Source organism: Acinonyx jubatus, chromosome D4 (genome assembly GCF_027475565.1).
Source record: "Acinonyx jubatus isolate Ajub_Pintada_27869175 chromosome D4, VMU_Ajub_asm_v1.0, whole genome shotgun sequence".
Classification (NCBI taxonomy): domain Eukaryota; kingdom Metazoa; phylum Chordata; class Mammalia; order Carnivora; family Felidae; genus Acinonyx; species Acinonyx jubatus.
The window spans coordinates 65292208-65314707 of NC_069391.1; the positions used below are offsets into that span (position 1 = coordinate 65292208).

Genomic DNA, 22500 nt, shown 5'->3' on the forward strand with positions numbered 1-22500 from the left:
AATACTGGCTCAGGTCATGATCTTGCAGTCATGAGACTGAGCCCTGCATCAGGCTCTGTGCTAAGAGTGGAGCCTGCTTGGGATTCTCTATCTCCTTCTCTTTTTGCCCCTCCCACACTCTCTCTCTGCCCCTCCCCCACTCACGCTCCCTCCCTCGCTCTCTCTCTCTCTGTCTCTCAAAAATAAATAAATAAAAATAAAGCATTGCCACCATGCCAAAATGAAGATTTTAAAGCAATCACTTTCATTCATAGATGAAAGAGCAGAATCATGACTTTTTTCCAGTATCAGATGGAAACAGAATGCTGGGTTGGTAACAAAAACAAAAACAAAAACAAAAACAAAAACAAAAACAAAAACACCACACCATGCCTTATCAATCCCAGCAGACATGAGCTGCCCACGTTACTCAGCTGTTAAGAAGATGGCAGCGGCTGTGGATGGTGTGTAATAGGCACCTGTGCTCCAGTCCAAGTGGTCCCTGATAAGATTATCCACCTCCTTCATTTAAATGACGGCATGCTAAATTCAAGGCCAGAAAACGGAGGCACAGTGTTCTGAGTCAGATTTTCAAACAAGAGGCTGCAGTTCCCAGTGAGACAAGGTACTGGGGGCGGGGGGGAAGTTTTGTTTTTTTTCCACGTTGAACATTCCCATTGAAGAAGACTTATGAGGAATATAATGAGACATTTATAACACAAGCCAATAAACCAAAACCGAAAACATTTTTGTTTCTCTCTTCCTGTTTCTGGGAATAGAATCTACTTGTCCTCTGCTCATGAACCAGATCAAAATGATTGCAACGCAGGAAAATATGCTAGTGGTTCAGAGACGTGGTTGGTTAGAACCAGCTCTCTGGAGAAGAAAATGCTGATGGTTGTTTTTTGCAGGATCAGGCACTGAGGTGACAGGTGACGCCTACAGCATGTCTTATGAGGGTGATCGTCACTCCTACAGTGGATTCCCATACACCATAGTGCCCCCCCAACTCTGAACACTTGCTTGTTTCCTGATTCCCTACTTGCATTTTTGTTTCCATACTGGATGGAGTGAGAAGAGACCTGGGAAAGAGGAATGGATGGTGTGAGGTAGCATAAAAATGTGCCAAAGTGATAAAAAGCAGTTTAAAGCATCCAGAAAACTTCTAGAGACAAACAAAAAGCAAACGATGGAGTCCATCAGTTCAAGAAGGTAAAGAGGAGAAAAGTGTAAGACTACAAGAATGGAAACCTTTGTGGAAGATGGCTCAATCTGCTTCCTAAATAATTCCACGAGACCAAAGGATACCCTTGAAGAGAGGTAGTAGTGTGCAAGAAAGGGCCGTGTTGGGAGCCAGTGTGGGCATTTGTAAACTCTTGGGTTTCTGGGTTAGAGCAATGAGGAGTCCTGGATCTGGAACCACCCAGATGGGGAAGAAGAAAGGGAAGGTAGAGAGGGAGTGTCAGAAATGTCTACATTCGATGAAATTAAGCAAATTCAGATGAGAAAAAGCAGATGCTAGCATGCCAGAGAGGGAACGCGGGGTCAGAGGAGATCCTTAACAGGTGTGCTGGGAATGCAGTGTGGATTTAGAGCCTGAGGCCCAAGGCCTGTTCTCCCCATCAGTCAACATCCTGAGGACTGCAGACAGTCATGGGCCCTATATTTCAAGAGAGATGTGGAGCCTGGAGAACATTCAGGAAACGCCACACCAACAATGAGAGAGATACACACGACGCTGACCATAAAGACTGTCCACTCCCTGGGATGTTTAGGGGGGCCAGGAGATGCAGGAATGCTGGGCACATGTGGCCCCAGGATCGGAGGACCCCCTGCCTAGCCTGGTTTCGGCAGGAAGCCCACTAGAAAGGCCGCATATGGCCTTGTGGGTATGGTGTCCCAGAGTTCAGTGGCCAAACCCGCCCACCTGGTTACCACGAACGGGGTACAAGTGTTCAGAGGCCCAGGGGCCCCAGCCCTTAGGTGTCTGGATGGAGGCCAGAGCTGCCTGGCTGGACCTTGAGGGTGGCCATCTCCAGCCACAAATAGCCTCAGCTGTTCCCCCCCCCCCCTTGCTCCAAACAAATGACCACATGCACCGCACACTGGCGTGATGTGACAAGAGATGAGGAGCACACCCACAGGCAATATGGTGGGGATGGGGGTGGTAGAGAAAGGGCTGAGAGAGAAACCAGCCCCACCTTCCAACTGATCCACACCAATTTCCTGAAGTACAGAAAGTACTCACATAAAGGGAAATACAGGCAACAGCAACAGCAAGACTGACCACAGCACACACCAAGTCTCTTTTTATTTTAATGGCTTCTGTCCAAGCTTTGGAGACCCACAGAAATAATGAGGCCAATGAAAATTGGAGCAAACGAAAAGCTGGGGCAGCCAGACATCGCTTCGGCCTGGGTCACCATAACAGGTGCTGGAACAAAAGGCCAGTGGGAAGTAAACCAAGCTAGCACAGCCATAGATGGAGGTTTATTCCAAAACCAATCAGTCTCATCTAGTTGAAAACAAGGGAAGGCTATTATTATCCAGGGAAACACAGGGACCCATCTCTCCTCCTGCTCCTTGACTGGGTCTATTCTCCCTGACAATCCAGCCCAAAGGGCTCAAATGAAAGCTTCTAATTGTTGTTGACAACTTGGAAATCCCAGGATGAAAGACCACTTGCCCATCAGATAGGGGATACTCGCCAATCTGAAGGATGGTGTTGCCCGTTCTTTTCTTTCTTTCTTTTTTTTTTTAAGTCTATTTATTTTTGAGAGAGAGAGGGAGAGAGAGAGAGAGAGAGAGAGAGGAGAAGGGGGAGGGGCGGAGGGAGAGAGAATCCCAAGCAGGCTTCGCGCTGTCAGTGCAGAGCCCGACGAAGGGCTGACACTCATGAACTGTGAGACCATGACCCAAGCTGAAATCAAGAGTCGAATGCATAACCAACTTAGCCGCCCAGGGGCCCCTGGAGCTGCCCATTCTTGAGCCAGCCCCCGAGAGGTGGAAAGCTGTGATTTAAAATGGGCTTAAAGCAGAGTGGTCCTACCCTTGAGTCTGAGGATGGATTTGAGGAGGAGGAAGAAGAGTGGGAAGAGGAAGAGGTGGGAAAGGTGAAAGAGATGACACTCATTCAGCAGAGGGAGATGCTATCAGACCATCTCCTGCCACGGTTTCCCTCCAGGAGCTCTAACAAACCCGGCCACTGGCAGAAGCCAGACATCAAGCCGAGCGCCTCCTAATGAACACCTTGGTGATGAGAAGGGGGGTGGGTGACCCGAGACCTCTAAGAAAGATAGAGATGAGACCTGGATCTCTTTTTCAACAGCATAGGCAGCCCGGGACCCTGCCAGAGTTTGAGCCGGGTCAGTGTGACACAGAATGGCACACTGGGCAAAGGTGACTTCTGATTGTCTGAAGAGCTCACCTTCTTTCTCTCCCTTCCTTCCTCCCTTTGTTCATTCCTTCTTTCCTTCCTTCCTTTTCTTCCTTCCCTCCCTCCTTCCTTTTCCTTTTGCATACATGTTGATTGAGTGCCTACCCTGTTACAGGCATTATTAGATTAGTATTAGATGCCAGTGACGATCAGCAGCTGGAATTTTAGGTGCCCACTTCTGACTGTCATTGATGTCCAGCATCATAATGCCAGGCGCATAGTAGTTTCTCAGTTCCTGTCCCTCAGAACCCCACCAGCTACCCCCATCCCAGGCACTTGGCTGACACATACAGCCCAGCCCTCTCAGGCCCAATGTGGAAATCAGCTACGGTGACAAACTGCTCTGTACTTTTGGCAGGTCACAAATGATGCAGAGCTTTAGCTTTGTCCCCTCTTGTCGTCCCCACTGTCCTTACTCTAGAAAGGCCCCTCACTGCTGTCCATCAGGATCTCCCAGCTGGTCTCCTTGACGGAATTCAACTTCAGCCATTCTTACCAGCCCCAGGTGCTTGTATTCACACCCTCTCCTACAGGGAGGGAGGCAGAGGCAGAAAGACAGATAAGTAAAATGCTGGCACATCTCCTGGAAAGTTCACAGTCCCTTGCAAGAGAAATGTACATAAACATTTAAAATACAGTATGGTAAACATTATAATCAACACACTTCTATGAGGTGATGAAAACACACATTAAGGAAGCAATGAAATCTAATGGGGTAGGTAGGAAAGCCAAAGAGAGAGAGGAGGATGTGTGAGCTGGACTTTAAGAGAGGAGCAGGAGTTCTACAGGTGGGCAAGGTTTGGCATGTCAGGCAGAGGGTGGAGCATAAACAATGGGTTGCGGGTAAGAACATGGAATAATGTGGTAAAGGCAAGAGCTTCTCTGCAGCGTGAGCATCAGGGGCAAAGGCAAAAGGTGTAAAGGAGAAGTGGTTGTCCATAAGGAGGGTGCTGGACACCCTCAAAGATCCTATATACTCTATGGATCATGACCTCATTCTACAGGAAGGAGGGAGCCATCAGAGATATTTTCTAAAGTTTTATTGAGCTATAACTCATGTACCAAACAAGTGACTCTTTTAAAGTGTACAGTACAATGGTTTTTAGTGCACTCACAGAGGTGTGCAACCATCACCACAATCTAATTTTAGAATATTTTCATCACCCCAAAAGAAACCTTGTGCCCAACAGTAGCCACCACTAGTACCTCATCTGGCCTAGGCAAGCACGAATCTACTCTCTGTCTCTACAGATTTGCCTATTCTGGACATTTCATATAAATCCAATCATATGATATACAGTCTTTTGAGACTGGCTTCTTTCACTTAACACAACACTTTCAAGGTTCATCCGTCCATGTTGTGCCATGTATTTGCACCTTATTCTTTTTTTTATGGCCAAGTAACAGTCCATCATACAAACAGACCACATTTTGTTTATCCATTCATCAGGAGATACACATCGGGTTGTTTCTACTCTTTTGGCTATTGTATTCAAGCTTTTATTCCTTACCCTCTAGAAGACTTAGTCAAGAGTATGTTTCCTGAAGCCCAAGCAAGTAGATCAGCAACTCACAAAGAAAAAACGTCTACATCAATGGTCAACTGTTCTTGAGACACACATGACCCATCCCTTACATCATGATATTCTTCTCGCTCTATTTGGACTCTCCACACATTTACTGGACCACAGTGTTAAGTTCTGTGGGCGCCAGAGCAGGTCACGGTCTTGCCCTCAAAGAAACATATTGAGGGTGGGGAGAAAATGCACGTGGAGCTATAATACCAAAGCCGTCACAACGCCATCCTACCTCCTGAACTTCACCATTCCCATAGCTACAGTAGAACGTGCTCTGCCCTCTCCTAGCATCACAGAAATGCTAAGAAATCAGGGGGAGGAACAACATGGCTGCTGGAGAAGCAGCAGAGAAACAGAAAGGTCCTGAAAGTCCAAGTTCACTTCCAAAAGTTGATAAATTACTGTTTGGAAATTAAAGAGGAGCAAATACAGCTCTAGATTCACAGAAGATGAGAATTGGTGCCCTGGGGGGTAACTGGCCTGCCCTGGCCAGAGATGACTGGCCAAGCCCCAGATGAGGAGGACAGTGAGTGGGGTAGGCTTGGAGAGTCCTCGGTGCTCCAAGGGGGTCTTCTTTATTTCATTTGCCTCCCTCACAACCTCCAAAGACAGCAGCGTTTAAAAGATGGGCAAGGGGGAGGGGGCGCCTGGGTGGCTCTGTCAGTTAAGCACCTGACTTCAGCTCAGGTCATGATCTCACGGTTCACGAGTTCAAGCCCCAGGCCAGGCTCTGAGCTGATTCTCTGCCCCTCCCCCACTTTCTCTCTCTCTCTCGCTCTCTCTCTCTCTCTCTCTCCCCCCACTCAAAAATAAATAAACATTAAATTTTTTTTTTTATAAGAGATGGGCAATGGGCCTTGTAGGTTAAATCCTACATGGGCTTAGCAGAATTTCAGGATGCAAACAAAAAAATCCCCTCCCCCAAAAGCTACTGTCTGAGAATCAGAATCCCCGGCTCCTATATCCGGAGACACTGGGCCAGCTTTCTGAACCTGCAGGGTGGTGACCATACCCTGGAGTTGCACCCAAATATTAAATGACATGACGTATGGAAGGCAGGGGCCCCACGGTGGCTAACCCGGAGAGTCAGATGAAGTGCAGCTTCCCTCCCTTCTCCACGAAAAGCCTGTCTCGTCCTTCACCTACATCCTCTTTCTCAAGACAGTTTGCGAAGATCCTCAGCAAACTGAAGTACCTCGGGAGAAGTGAACATGCTACCCCCTGTTTCCGAAACAACCAATTTCTACTTCGATTTCCCCCTCAGCATATCAGGCGATTAAAATCACTGACGCTGCTGTCACCAAGGGAAGGGTCTTTGAGCCCATGTCTGACAGCTGACTTTGTCAACACGGCACTCGGGTGGCGTTGCGGCCATACCTGGTAACTGTGCTGGTTCACAGACCAGAGATGCAAGTGGCCTCTGAGCACACGGAACATGCAAATACTGACTGCCACCCTGCTAGCCTGGCATCCCTCACCTGCATTACAGTGACAAACAAGTGACACACATGGAAGGAAAAGGGGTGGGGCAAACATGGGAAGGTCAGGTAATATTCAGTTACTTCGAAACACAAATTAGGAGAAAAAAAGCAATAGAAGGCTGCCTTAGAAGTGTTCCATTCACTTTTAAGCAACATTTTGCAATGATGTGAGGCAGAAGGGAGGTTCTAAGAGACTGGAGGATGGTTGGTCGGGAGTGGTTCCTACTGACCTGCCTTAGACACTGGCCTAAGAAGGGAATCCCACCCACGTCCTGGGGTCTGGGTGCTCTCTCTTTTGGGGGTGAGTCCCCCCAGGCTCCTGTCTCCAAGCTGAACCACCATCCCACCAACCACGCTCCCAGAAACCTGAATGCACTGTGCCTCGATGTGGGCACCACAGGATCAGCATGGAGGAAAGCCAGATGGCAGGTCTGGGCCGAGCCTGGAGCACCAAAATGGCAGCCCCTGACCTGGGAGGGACCTGGGCTCTGGATGCAGAGGGGAAGCCAAGCAGTACAGGGAGACCGGGACCTGTGACTGGGATGGCCAAGCCATGCATAAAAGAAACTGGGGCAGCAAGAAGAGGGAATGGGGCAAGAGAGGAAATCAGAACATCTGAAGGGCCAGTTAAGCCACAATCCAACAGAATTCTCCTGTCATATCCTCCCTAAGTGTTGGTTAGGACAGTGGGTGACCAAGACAGGAAGAATAAAGAGATATTGCGACATGGCTTCCAAGAGGAAGCGTGAACGGTTCCCAGGGATTTGGATTACCCCAAAGTGTCCTAAAGTAGTCTGCGGTCCCTGGGGAGGGGCTCAAGAATCGCCTGTCACTGGAGCCACGGATGTCCCGAAGGCCGGCTGGCAGGCAGCAATGGTACCCGTTCACCAGACCACGGCAACCACAGGTCCTTCTTGGAGGTAAGAAAGATTGCAAATACCAACAACTCATGTAGACAGCACAGGGAACACCAAGCCAGATATTGAGACAATGCATATCTGGTTAAAAAACAAAAAACAAAAAAACAAAAAAACCCACGATCTATGAGTTCAGATGCCACATCTGGTTTGTTTCAATCATTGCCATTTTCCCAAGTTTTCTAAGACCATCCAGCAACCAAATAATCCACATAAGTGAGTGAACATGCCCACTGAATAAACAGTAAGGAAATGCTTTTCGACTGAACTGGCAAGAAGCGAGGGTGTGGGGGAAGACATAACACTCAGGGTTTTGTCTCTCAAGAGAGTGCCTGAACGGGAAAATAACCAATTTTGTGTGATTTAGTTCTGTTGTGAAAGGGGAAGCCGCTGCCAAATGCACTTCGGTTCTCCGCTCTTGCCTAATAGCAGATACCTGAGAAGCAAGGTGCCAAAACTGTAAACCAGAACAGATCTTGAAATTACCTTTCTGAATAAAACCAAAAGTTCAAAAAGTCAGAAGAGCTGGCACAAGCTCAAAAAGAAGGAACAAATGTAGCTAGGGAAAAAAAATAGCACTGAAGCAATCTGAGTGTGCTTTTGTGTCTTGCGAGGACCAGGAGAGGAGTGGAGCAGAGAGCAGGGGGCGGGGGGGACAGGCAGGGGTGAGGCTTGGGGGCTGACAGGTCTCCAGCATCAGATACGCCTCACCTACCAGCATCGCCTACATCCCTACAACTCATTCAGCTTGATACAACTTTGCCCCTTTGAAGGTATCTTGAGACCGTCACTCCAACCACTGCGTTTTTTTTTCTTGAAAAGCTCTTGTGATTCTTCTAGGCTTGAGCTGACGTCAGTGTGGCGTGAGCTCATCTGCATACCCTGTGCTGGTGTACAATGAAAAAAATTCATCTTGGCTTGGTGGTGAAAGAGAGAGGGAGCCAACTTAACAGTGATCCTGCCTAAAGTAATCTAATATTGCACAAAGGTTTGACTATAACTCAGGGGCTGTTTGCAACGGGCATGCTGAATCCCAGCAATTATTAACCTGGCCAAAGTCAAAAAGTAAGCTAATCAGGGGAGCTATTATTCCAAAAGCATAGGGTTTCAGTTTTGCAAGAGAAAAAAATTCTGGAGATCTACTGTACAACAAGGTGCACACAATTAACATTACTGCGTGCCTAAAAATGGCCAAGGTGGTCCATTTCATGTGTTTTTGTTACAATAAAAATAAATAAAATTTAAATTTCTAAATTAAAAGAAATATATAACAATGTATATAGGCACTAATATTTAATGTACTAATTAAACTGAATTTCCTATCACAAAAAGAGAGAGAGAAAGTGAACACGCTAGCTAGCTGATTTCAAGCTCCTCTTTAAGTTCCAAACAAAACAGATAAGGAGAAAAAATTAAGGCTGGAAAACCCAAACTGGTTTACTTTCTGCTACAATCCACTGATACTTACATGGCAGTGTCAGCATTTTCACTTCATAAATCTTCTTGGTAACTTCCAGAAAGGTGATTCAAAGCTACCAGGATGACTACCCCAGAGCAGGCGGGGATGGGATGACGTCTGCCCCTGCCTTGAGTTAGACCCTTATCACCTCCTCTGCCCAGGCCTTCTGCAGAGAGTAAGACTGATGCATCCCATCGTGGCTCAGGTGCCCGATGGAGCCACCACAGTAATTAGGCGTTGTGTTCTGGTTTTGACTAGCTTACAGAACTTTAGACTAGCATGTGAGTGGGCTCCCAGTCTAGGAATTACCATTTTCTGTTCAACCAGCCCTTCTGTATTAGTTGCTGGGGCTGCCTTAACAAAGTACACATAATGAGTGGTTTAAAACAACAGACTCTTATTGCCTTGCCGAGGTTCTGACGGCCAGAAGTCCAAAATCAGGGCATCGGTGGACTCCGTTCCTCCCGAAGGCTCATTCCAATACTCCAGTTTCTGTGTTCACACGGCCTCCTTCTTATAACAGTACCAGTCACCGTACGTCATACATGAGGGACGCACCTTACTGCAAAATGACCTCATCTTAACTAAATACATCTGTACAGACCTGTTTCCAAATAAGATCACATTTTGAGGTACTGGGGGTTAGGATTTCAACATTTCACGATTCAACCTGAAACAGCTTCTCAAAAGATGACCACCAACCAGCAGAATCAGCATCACCTGGGAATTTGTTTAAAATGACAATTTTCAGAGCCACTAAATCAGAAACTCTGGAAGTACACCCAAAAAACGTATATTTTAACAGGCTTTCCAGAAGATTCTGATGCACGCTGAGGTTTCAGAACCACTGTGTTAAACCACATTGCCCATTTTTTAAAAAATCATTTTCGAGGCTCCTGGTGGCTCGGTTGGTTAGCCATCCGGCTTCAGTTCAGGTCATGATCTCACAGTTCGTGAGTTTGAGCCCCGCATCAGGCTCTGTGCTGACAGCTCAGAGCCTGGGGCCTGCTTCGGATTCTGTGTCTCCCTCTCTCTCTGCTCCTCCCCTGCTCATGCTCTGTCTCTGTCTCCATCTTTGTCTCTCTCTCTCAAATAAATAAACATTTAAAAAAATTTTTAAAATAAATCATTTTCAATGATTTTGCGTGTGACGTTCGATGACACCAAGTGTGCATCTTGCCTTTCTGGGCTGCCTCTGACTATACCTATCACACACTGCTTCCCCCACAGTGGTGACCAACTAATACTGCTGTGATAAAACAGACTGGAGTCTCAGGTCATAGGTCACATGTGGCCCTCAGACAGGTTTTATTTTTGTTTGTTATGACTACTGTGAGCTGCCAACATTAAAAGCCTAGGTTACAGACTTTTCTTGGAAAAAAAGTTGCAAGATTTGGCAACACAAGATCCAACATTCCACGTGGCAACAATCAACTGATTGGTGGCTGCCCACAGAGGTGAGGCATCAGGGTTCTGGCTGAGTCACAGTCCCCACTATTCCCGATGCCTGACCAACCGCGAGGCTCCATGCACATGATACCTGCTCACATATCCCCCCTCCCTGGCCTCTGCGATTGGGCTTGAACCATATCTGGCCAGAGGAGAGTTAGGGAGAAAAATGCATCACCATCCACAGCCTGAAATACTTAGCTGTTTCTAAGCGGCAAGTTTAGGAATGAAATTCTAGAAGCTGGTGGCTCTGATCAGCACTGACTTTAAGTTTTGAGAGCTTAGCTTCCCTTTCTACCAGGTAACAGAAGTTATGAAGTGACTCAAACACTGATGATCAAAGTTTTAAAGTGGCTTGCCCATGCAACAATGCAGGGTGAGTAACAGCACAGTAAGAAGAGAGTTTCGTATTGGCATGGCTTCATTAGGGGACAGTGGGACACAGAGGACATGAAACCTAGATGAGACATCACTTAACGCCTTTGTGTGCCTGCTGTGCTGAGCAGATCAGCTATGAAACAAATGATTCTTCCCCAGTAAAACAACTGGAGAAGCTATTATTTAAAGCTACTTTCAAGGCTTATAAAATTCTTTTATATATATACAAACACACACACACACACACACATTTTAGAGGGGGAGTGGCAGAGGGGGAGAGGGAGACAGGGAGAGAGAGAGAGAGAGAGAGACAAAGAGAGAGAGAGAGAGAGAGAGAGAGAGAGAGAGAATCTCAAGTAGGCTCCGCTCTCAGTGTGGATGGAGCCCGATGTGGGGCTCAATCCTATGACGCTGGGATCATGACCTGAGCCAAAACTCAATCGAATCAGCCACCCAGGCGTCCCATGGCTTACAAAATTGTTTAAGAGCAGATCCTGGGCTAGGATTTGACAACTTTGCCTTTGACACAGACACCAAATAGTTTCTTTACAAAGGACAGAAAAGATGCCATTTCTGTACCTCACCCAGGTCATGGGAGGCAGTTTGCGAAAAGGGGAACTGAGTGGTGGTTTGGGGTCTCTTCACCCCAGCTGTACAGATGGGCCTGGAGTTTGCAAGTGACAACTCACACATACAAGTGGAGTCAGGGACAAGTTTTCAAGGAGGGAGCAAGCTTCACAGAAAGCCTGAACGGAAGGGCTACTTACCTGGGAGATCATCCCAAAGCAATCAATCGGATAAATACATTCACCGAAAGACTATTGAAGCAGAAGATTCAGCCAAGTAGCCACTATCATGTCACACGGCTCTTTTCTCACAAATTCTTAAAGTTGATTCTCTCCTAAGCCACCCTATACCTCAGCATTCTTAAGAAAGAAAAGAGGGGCTGTAATATGTCACTGATGGCTAATCTTCCCTTAAAGTTATTAGAATTTAGAACAACGATAATTTCCTCAAAGACAAAGATGGCTGTGTCTTCCGGGCGGACCTAATGTTTTGAAGAATCTATTAAAAATTAAAATACTTCTTCACAGCAAAGTACATATACAAATGGGGCAGGCTTGTGATACTTAAACATGGGTTACACTTTCCCTCTGACTGTGTCAGTCAGGGTTCTCCAGAGAAACAAAACCAGTAGGAGACACATATGAGTACATGGAGAGAGAAGGGATTCGTTCTAAGGAATTGGCTCACATAATCATGGAGACTGACAAGTCTTCAGATCTGCAGGGTGAGTGGACGGGACCCAGCTAGGGACCCAGGACAGCCAATGGTTCAATCCACTCCTAAGGCAGGAAAAAGCCAATGTCCTAGGCTCCAAGGAATGCCCTCTTACTCAGGGTAAGGTTCCATTTAGTTCTATTGAGGCCCTCAACTGATTGGATGAGGCCCACCCACCCAGGAGAAGGCAACTGGTTTCATTCAGTCTACAGATTCAAATGGTAATCTTATCCAGCACCACCCTCACAGACACAACCCAGAATTATACTGGATCAAATGTCTCCCGACACCCCAACTGACACATAAAAGTCACTGACACTTGCCAGTGCGGGCAGAGCAACTGGGACTCCCATCCTTTGCTGAAGGGACTGCTATCCGGTGCAGCTGCTTCAGGAAACAGCTCAGCACTTTCTTAGAAAGTTAAACACGCAGTTATGTGTGACACAGCAATCCCACTCACGGCTCGTGGGTATTTACCCAAAAGAAATGAAAACTTAAGTTCGTACAGCAGCTTGCAAGTGAATTTTTATAGCAGCTCTGTTCACCATCACCAAATACCAGCAACAACCCAAATGTTTTTCCGGGGGTAAATGGACAGACAAGCATCCACGCAGAATACCACTCAGCAGTAAAAGAGAGCAAAGCACCCATGTATGAAACTGAAAAGTAATGTGCTGAGTGAAAGAAGTCTCAAAAGACTGAATATTGTCCAATTCTATTTATGGGACACGTTTGAGAAGACAGAACAGCTCAGCGGTGGCCAGGAGGTAGGGGGGCGGAAGGTGTGTGTGACTCTATAGGAGTAAGACAAGGAAGACTGCGGGGTAATGGGACTGTGTTGAATCCTGATTTGGGTGGTGGTTACACAAATCTAAACATGTGTTAACTTCCACAACCCTCCCCCGACATCAAATTTACCGTTACGAGATTTTTTAAATTGTGAAAATCAAATGGTAAAAAAAACAAAAAAAACAAAAAAAACCTATATATCACCCAATTTATGCATAGGATAAATGCCTAACGGGAAATGTCTACGGGATGGGGTCAAGCTGAATCCAGAATGTGCACGGGCAGGTGGGAGCCAGAAGGGTTCAGCCAGCAGCCAACAGTTCAGTGTATAGAGAAGATAAGACACATTCCTGAGTCACTGCATACAACCTTGGAATTCTCTGAAAAGGCAAAACAGCTGTGATTTGTAATGTTTTTTTCCCCCCAGGAATTTTGTATTCATGGTCTCTTACAACAGCCTAAAGAGAGGAAATGCAGGCTTATGGATGGTCAAGGACTGGCCTGGATTTTGATCTCAGTTCCATCTGGTTCTCGAGAGTCACCACATGAAACTGCAGCGAGGATTACACTCTGACTCCTCTCTTTTCTCTGCTGTCCCCAGCAGGGCCCCTTAATCCCCTATGTTCTTAAGGCCCTGCTCTTCCTTAAAGCAGGAGTTTTCCATGGAGAGAAGGGGGATATTTTGTCCCCTAGGAGACATGTGGCATTGTGCGCAGGTGGGTTTAGTTGTCACAGACAGTGGGCAGGGTGCTACTGGCATCTACTGGGCAGATGCCAGAGATGCGGCTAAACACCTTACAATGCACAGGGCAAGCCCCTGAAACAGAATTATCCAGCCCCAAATGTCTCTAGGGCAGAGGTTGGGATCTTCTGTTTGAACAGAAGGAAGGAAACATGTTCACGGCTCACTGTGCTAAGTATTGTCAAATTCTTAACTCTCATATTTCCTCAAGACCCTGCTGAGATAGCTATTATTAACCCCAATTTCTAGTTAAGAAGGTTGCTGCTCAGACCCACTAAAATACAGTGCCCCTACACCAGAGACAGATGAGAATCTGTGGGCAGCCCCAGGCCCCTCTGATGGCAAAGCCCAGGGAGCCTAGAGTATGATGCCCTCAGGGCTAGGCTGGGCCCTCCATAAACCTCTTTCCTTCCATCCCTTCTGGTCTAGAAATCGCCTCCTAGCCCTAACTGGTCTGCAAACAGGGGGAGCTGTTTGGCTGGCCCAGGGCAGATGTGAATTCGGGAGGACCCAGGAAACGAGTGGAACCTGGCATCACGGAGAACCACCCAGGACTGTTTGTCCCTTTGTCTTCTGCTCCATCCATGGCTCCTGCCCTCACCTCCATGGGAGCAGCCCAGAGACATCAGAGGCATTCCCAGCCAGGCTCTCTTAGGGAGCTTCCTACCCCCCACCCCTGCCTCCTCCAGCCTGTCTCTTCAGCAGGAGAGGAGTGGGGCCCTCAAGCAGGGGCCTGGGAACAGACAGATACAACACAGAACAACAGGCTGAGATCAGTTTCCCACAATAACATCCTACAGGCAGGGCCTGCCTAAGAAAATAAGCAAAATGCTTTAAAAACAAGTCCTATAATCACCTCCGGCTCAATTTTACCCTTTTATACAATCAGTGTTGACGATTCCAACAGCTGAAAATGGCGGTGGGGGGTTAAAATCAAGGGAGGTGGAAGAGAAGTAGAAAAACAGAGGGAAGGCAGAGGAACAGCGAGAGGAGAAAAAGAACATAAGCTTAAAGTTTATCATAAAACTCAGCAGACGGATGGCCTCATGACACAGGAAGAGGAGCCCCAAGATTTGGGGGCCTCTTTGCAAGTCGGGCAGGACCACATTCACGGCAGCTGCTCTTCAGCGTCATTCTAGGAAACCGCAGCCAGGCCTCAGGGCAGGCGGTTCACGCTTGTTCTCGAACTAGGCAAAGCGGAGTTATTTCCTGAGGCTCAGCGCTCGCCCCCGAGCTGTCCAGCTGCAGGGACGCCAAGGGCTGACCTCGACCCACTCTGATCCCCACCCCATGCCTCCTTGGCCCAGCCACAGCCACGAAGGCGGCACTCACAGTTCTAAAATGAGGATGACGTCCGTCTTATTCTCATAAACCTCATGGAGGGTGATGACGTTGGGGTGCTGGATCTCTTTCAGGATGCTGACCTCCCGCTCGATGTCCTCGCGGCTCACGCCCCGCCGGCTGGATTTCGTCCTCCTCTTCTTGATAAACTTGGCGGCATATTGCAGACCAGTGCTTTTCTCCCGGCATTTCTTCACGACTGCAAACTGCCCACTGGAGACAGAGGAGGAGAGGTTACAGGTCATTTCTTTATTGCTCACTGGAAAGGAGAGGATTTGAGCAAGGATGTGGCACGGGGGAGGAGGGGCTGTGGAACTGCGAGGAGGAAAGTCCACAGTGTGGGAAATTAACAAATTAAGCAGGCATATTTCTTATGACATTTTGGTTTCATTGAACCTGTTTCTTTATGAATAAAGTTGCAAGCAATACAAATTCTTTTCTTGAACTATATTTTATTGAATGGGTTAATAATGTGCTTTTCTGTGCTTCCTCCCTCCCTCCCGTTTCAGATTCTGGGATAGCAGGAAGGAGCTCCCCGACCTGACCTCCTTCTGACAAGCCTTCTCCTGTATGGCTACGAAAACAAGGGATCAAGACGGGGGAACTGAGAGAAAAATACATAGGGCCCTGCTTTCAATGACATATTTCTAGGACCAGTATTTATCAGTTGAAACATCCAGAACAACAACAATGAAAGCTATGTATTTGTTCACACTTCAGGGATTGATAAGCCATATATACTTAACATTTGTTGGTGGCTTTTCCAGCATCACACACTTCCCTCCTTTCCCAAAAATATCTATAACTAGGGACCCTGCACTTCTGGGGAAGCTGACTCTACCCCCATATATAGATATGCATAGGGTGACTGAGGTTAAGCCAATCAGTGTACTATATCTTCCTGACTCCACTGACAGGCACACGACCTAAGTAAGACCTTTTGGAGGATGCAGAGACAAAGACCTTTTCTGAGACTCTCTTCTGGATGTTAACACTTAACTATATGACCCCAAAAGCCACTTCCAGCCATCTCAGGACTTCAGGAGGAGGTCCACTCTTGGTTTAAAGCCAACCATTGCAGAGGCAGAGCCAGTAGAAGAAAAGAAACCAGATTTGTGGTAACACTGTGAAATGGCTGGATCAACCCTACCCTGAAAGCCATCTGCCCCTGGATTTTTCAGTAACAGAAGCCAATAAATTCTCTTTACTGCTAATGCCAGTTTGATCTGGGTTTTCAATTTCTTGCAGAGGAAAGCATCCTATCGATATATCCTATGCCACAGCATGTAACCAGAGCCTCCTGCCTATATATAAAAGAGTGCAATAACAGGGGCGCCTGGGTGGCTCAGTCGGTTAAGCGTCCAACTTTGATTCAGGTCATGATCTCTCAGTTCGTGAGTTCAAGCCCCGTGTCAGGCTTTGTGCTGACAGCTCAAAGCCTGGAGCCTGGTGCCTGCTTCAGATTCTGTGTCTCCCTCTCTCTCTGCCCCTCCCCTCCTCTCCCCCGTCTCTCTCTCTCAAACAAATAAACATTAAAAAAAAGAAAAACATAAAAAAAGAGTACAATAACAGAACTTAACATAAAATAATAAAATAAACACATAAGCAGGTAAAGTCTTGAGAGGTAAGTAAGCTACCCTGAAAGTAACACAAACACAATACGCACACACAACACAACACAAAACCCCTTCCCGTGTCAAAGCTGGCACCCACACTTCTTCCCCAGAGCCCACCCATGACAGGATCTGTGTATTTCTTGGCAGGTGCTGGTGAATTGATATGTAGAAAACTGTCACAGTTACTTTTCACTAGCTTTATTCTCACATGAAGACAAAAGAGAGAGAGAAAATCAAATTAACAGTAACATTTCAATGGTAAAGAAGGGACACTTTACGTTACTCATTTACTTTAGCAGCAGAGGTCAGCGAAGGAAAACACGTAGTAAAGGATTATTTTTATACCACTGCCAAATTTTTGCATGACAGGTTATTAATACTCTCTCTCCCCCCGCAGCAGAAGAGCAGAGAGGCTGAAGAATAAATCACACCAGAGAGCTAGCACCAACTGCCTGTAAACTCACGACCCTAAAGAGCCATGGGATCTATTATGACTTTATTACAACATTTTCTGGGTTTTCTGAAGAGTAAAGAATTGGGCCTCTCTCTCTTGGAGGGTGGAGGTGAGCAGCAGAGATGGGACTTATGAGGAAAAAAAAAAAAAAAACCAACAAAACAGCTTGACTATAAAACACCCCTCTCCCAACCGAGTACCCCCGAAGAGGTCCCCGGATGCAGGGCGGGACAGTGCCCTGGCCCAACCCAGGACCTCCAACCCACAGGCAGCTCGTGCTTCCTGGGGCTGGGCCTGTGCGTGCCTCTCACACGGTCACTGCGACTTTTCTCAGGGGCGGTCAAGATTCAAGGTGGACTCATTGGTCTGAATCATGGTGCTTTAAAAAACAAAACCAAAAAGCCAGGCAAGCCACAAAGAACTTAAATGCGAGCCTAAATTCAAAGACTATTCCAAATGTGTTTTTAGTGCCAAATGTTCATGGTGACCTTTTCCCCTTTTTAAAAAAAAAAAAACTTTCTTTTAACGTTTATTTATTATTGAGAGACAGACACAGAGTGCCAGCAGGGAAGAGGTAGAGAGAGGGGGCGACAGAGAATTTGAAGTAGGCTCCAGGCTCTGAACTCACAGAGCCTGACGCAGGGCTCGAACTCACAAACCGAGATCATCACCTGAGCCGAAGTTGGCCGCTTAACCAACTGAGCCACCCAGGCGCCCCGACCTTTCCCCTTTTAACTATGGGAAGGTGAAAACATCAAGGCCCGCCCACGCTAGTGACTGGGCCAAGGTGAGGCACTCAGAAATCCTCACGTCAAGGCCAGGAGTGTGTGAACAGGCCTAAGCTGACCGCGCTGCCCCCATCTGCAGCGACATATCTGGAACCTACTCCCTCACGGGACAATTGATCCCTCACTCACACTTCTGGGTCCCCTGAGGGGAAAGCAGGCAGAGATAAAGGCCAGAGGGTGGGAAAGGACCCCCACCCAAGAGAAGATGTGATTTTAGTGCCCACGGCCGCGGCCAGTGTCCTGACTAACCTTGGCTGCAGGTGGTTGAGAGGGTGTGAACTAATTTTGAGGACCACTCTTCTAGACTCATCTCAATGCTATCTCTTTAAAGACACTTTTCCTATTTATCTCCAACTACCCAACCTTTGCCCCCACCCACTCCCACCATGCTCCGAATGGTGATTTCTCCTGCACCTGAGTCCACGGAGCACCTCTGATGCTTTCTGCCTGTTTCTTGCCCATTTCCACCCTTCCCAAGAGGGCAATTCCATGAGAACAGAGGCCTGTCTGGCAGACATCTCGTCCCCCGAGGCAGGGGATGCAGAGCTCCTCCAGGAGTTCACGCAGGATGCTTATGTGCTGCTCTTGACCTCTGAGTCTAGAATCCTAAAAACCCGAGGCATTACCTGAAGACGCTTGCCTATAATTCGGCAGAATTGTGTGGGGCTGGGAGCACAGGCTGCCTGTCTGAGCTGGTTCCCCAACTACTAGTTGTATTAACTGTGGGCTTACATCTGACTTAACACTCTCTGCCTCAGTGTCCTTATCTGCCAACTGGGTAGAATAATAGCGCCTATCTGGGAGGGTTGTTGGGTGGAAAGGAAGGATTAAATGAGCCTATAGATCATGGAAAGTGGTTAGAACAGTGCCTGGCAGGGGTGCCTGGGTGGCTCAGTCAGTTAAGCATCTAACTTCGGCTCAGGTCATGATCTCACAGTCCGTGGGTTCGAGCCCCGCGTCGGGCTCTGTGCTGACAGCTCAGAGCCTGGAGCCTGCTTCGGATTCTGTGTCTCCCTCTCTCTGCCCCTCTCCCACTCATGCTCTCTCTCTCTCTCTCTCTCTCTCTCAAAAATAAATAAAAACATTAAAAAAAATTTTTTTTAAGAACACTATCAGGGAGCCTCAGTGGCTCATTTGGTTAAATGTACAACTTTGGTTCAGGTCATGATCTCCCAGTTCATGGATTTGAGCCCTGCATCGGGCTCTGTGCTGACAGCTCAGAGCCTGGAGCCTGCTTCAGATTCTGTGTCTCCCTCTCTCTCTGCCCCTCCACTCATGCTCTGTCTCTCTCTCGCTCTCTCTCAAAAATACATAAACATTAAAAAAAAAAATTAAGAACAGCGCCTGGCAGTATTAAGTCTTCAATAACTGTTTTCTATTATTAACCTTCGACAACTGGTGCTACTGTCATGGGCTTACGGTTTGTGCTTAAAAGCCCAAAGTGTCACTGGTGCTGCCTTCAAAGTATCACCTCTCATGGTGCCTTGGCTAGCCCGAGACCCTCTCAGAGGTGAAACATTCTCTCCTTGACCAAACGCTAGCCAGGCTCCTCTAAGCCCTCTGCTCAGTGACACCCCCAGCTTGGCCTATAAAGACTTGAACAAACATTAACATACTCAAGGCTGCATCCCTGAGATGACTCTAGCCCCCCCCTTAAAGTGCCTGCCGGAGAAAACGCAAGGCTTCCAAAAGAACTGACCATTTCTTCCAGAGGACATCTGACGATAGGGCTCCGGTCTCCAGCGTTGGTTTGGGGGGGGGGGGGAGGGGTTTCACATGGATCAACCCCCCTTCAGCTATTTGTAAGTTTTCACTGCCCTGACTGTCCTGAGCCCCTGCTCACCCCCTCTCCAACCCCTCATTCTCCCTTTAAAACACCCAGTCAGTCACCTCTGCACAAACCAAAGTTTGTGCACGTCACACTGGACCCTTCCCTTTTGTGACAGTACGTTACTGATTAAAATTGGTCCTTTCCACTTTACCCAGTGTCCGGCTTTGTTCATCTGTGACAAGAGGACACATTGGGGAAGTAGGCATGGTCTGGCCGGCCCTGGTCCTGGCTTACGTGGCTCTGAGGGCCACCCCCACCCCCAATCTCCAGGCTTCTCTCTGAAAGCTCAACCTTCTTACCCTCTGGGCTGAGGCAGTGTTCCCTATTTTAATGATTTGCAATTCACCATGAAAATGTATGTTTTAAAAAACAAAAGAAACAAACACGACAAAGTATCGCCTCTCAAAACTGCTGAGGGAAGAGAGCCCTAAAAAGAAAATGAACAGCACAACAGGGCCGTACTGTGTTTAAGTGTGTAAAACTATGGGCAAACCTGGCACCTGGCTTCATCCTCCAAACACAGCATCCCTGCTGTCCCCACCCCCGCCCCACGTGGAGGGCGAGCTGCTGCCCACAGCAGCCTGGGAAACTGAGTCACAGCTGAGCGAGGGCAGGCAGGAGGCCCACGCGAGGCTACTGCGCCTTAGTGTGTGCTCGGTAACTCGTGCCCGGAGCTTTCACAGATCTCCTCCGGCAGGGAGCAAACGGAAGCCAGACCTCTCGGAGAAGAAATTCTTTTCTAAACACTGTAATTTGCTTCATGAGGACTAATTCGAACTGGACTGGCAGTTAACGGCTGCTCCTGACCTCTCTCCTTCCTGGGCAGCTGGCCTGAGGGCTGTGGCAGCCCTCAGCAGGGCAGCACACCAGCTGCCACACCCACTCTGGGCGGGGGGGGGGGGGGGGGGGGACAGTTTCTCTTCTCCAATCCCCCTCCCCCAATAAAACAACTGAAAAAAAGGACTCATTTGGGCTTTTTTGGGCCAGGGCTTCTCAATCATGGGATCCCAGAGAAACAACCTGATAACAGCTGCCGGGGTGAGCTCTGGGCAGGGAGGAAAGTAAATGCACACAAAGGAGCAAGGCCACCTGCGTCGCCCGTCGGGGGTGGGTGTGGGGGTCCATGGCCTGAGCTCCAGCTTCCCTCCTGTTACAAACCCCGAAGGCTCCTCCGTGACTGACAGCCCCACAGACGGCTGCAGCGATGGTCAGTGGGTGGTAGAAAATCAGTGCGTACCTGCACATTTAAATTGACAAAACAGAATACGGGTTGATCCTCGCTTTTAGCGGGATCCATATTTGCAAATTCACCTACTTGCTAAAATGCACGCATAACTGCATAATCAACACTTGGCAGTGCGTTCACGGTCATTTGTGGATCTGAGGTGCCCGACGTGAACATTCCCAGCTGAGGCAGATCAAGGGGACATTCCGCCTTCCGTCTCAGCTTCTGTACCATGTACACATGTCCTCTTAACGGTCTGTTTAGTGCCATGTCTTTGCATTTCTGCTTATTGTTGGTGATATCGCTATTTAAAATCAGCCCCGAAGTGTGAAGTCCACTGTTCACAGGCACAGAGGCTGTGATGGCCTTACGGAGAAAACATGTGCCACATAGATAAGCTTTGTTTGGGCAGGAGTATCAGCGCTGTTGGCCATGAGTCCAATGTTAATGAATCAACAATACATATTACAGAAGTCCCTTTAGCAGAAACACATGGAAAACAAGGTTGTGCACTGATCTGATGACAGAAATGCTATGACCAGAGGCTCACAGAAACTTAACCCTGTATTTTCTCTAGAACAAATGGGTCAGTATTCGCTAATTCAGTGATTGTGGTAAAGTCGCAAAATATCACTACACCGCAAATAATGAGAATCCGACTGGATGTTGTTTTTAAAAAATGTATTGGGGTGCCTGGGTGGTTTAGTCAGTTGAGCATCCAACTCTTGATTTTTACTCATATCATGATCCCAGGGTTGTGAGATTGAACCTCGTGTCAGGCTCTGTGTTAAGTGTGGAACCTGCTTAGGATTCTCTCTCTCTCTCTCTCTCTCTCTCTCTCTCTCTCTCTCTCCTCCCTCTGCTCCTCTCCCCCCCATGCATGCTCTCTCTCTCTCCCAAAATAAATAAATAAATAAACAAATGGATAAAATAAAAATATACTAATATTCTCTGTCACCTAATAACAGAACAGCCATCCAAATTCATTTTGACATAAACACTTTCAATTAAATGTAATAAACATGTATTAACTACCAATGGCCAGACTATACAAAACCAATGAGACACATCCCTACTTTAAAGAGTTTGATACTAAAAAAAATTTTTTGATTCAAAAATAATCACAGATTTTATTAAAAGGAGACAACTTTGAATAAAAGGAGCAAAACTTCAGAAAGAACAACTTGACATCTAATGTCTTTGACTCACTGGTATATCTAATCGAATCACCTTGTAGTCACTCGAAGAACTACAACCAGAATTCTATGCAAGGAGCTTTACACATAATTACCTTATTCATTATCACAACCCTATGAGAGTCATATCATCATCAACTCTTCCGTCAAGGAAAGAACCAAGCCTTAGAGCGATTTTTTTTCTACTCCCCTCAAATCTTTCAAGCAAGTAAGTGCCACACTTGAGAGGTGAATCCCAAGCGTGTTTGCCTCCAACACTCTATCCCCTGAACCTCGCTGCTGCCCTGGGCTTGTGTCCATTTTGTTTGAAAGACAGGCCACCCCCCTGTGAAGTTACAGACAGGTCTAGAAATCATTCTAGGAAAGGGCTCTGGGAACGGGAGGCACAAGAAAGGAGGATTGTGGTTAAATACGTTTGGGGAGTGTGGCCTTCTCCTCCCCACTGAAAACTCATTAAGTGTTTTAACCAATGAAAACCACTATTTTAACATGCTCTGAAGTTCTCTGCAATAGAAAGCAACTCGTGTTTGTGTGTGTGCTTCAGAAGCACTATACTAACAA

The 22500-nt window shown here is 47.3% G+C and overlaps 1 protein-coding gene across 8 annotated transcripts in view; it reads right to left on the reverse strand.

Moving 5' to 3' along the window:
• DAPK1 (death associated protein kinase 1) overlaps positions 1-22500 on the reverse strand; it is a 186814-nt gene that overhangs the window by 72956 nt on the left and 91358 nt on the right. For all 8 annotated transcript variants that reach the window (XM_053205185.1, XM_027048169.2, XM_027048168.2 and 5 more), the window contains one exon: positions 14821-15042. In XM_053205185.1, the coding sequence (XP_053061160.1) occupies positions 14821-15042 (222 nt within the window). The remainder of the gene's footprint in view (positions 1-14820; positions 15043-22500) is intronic.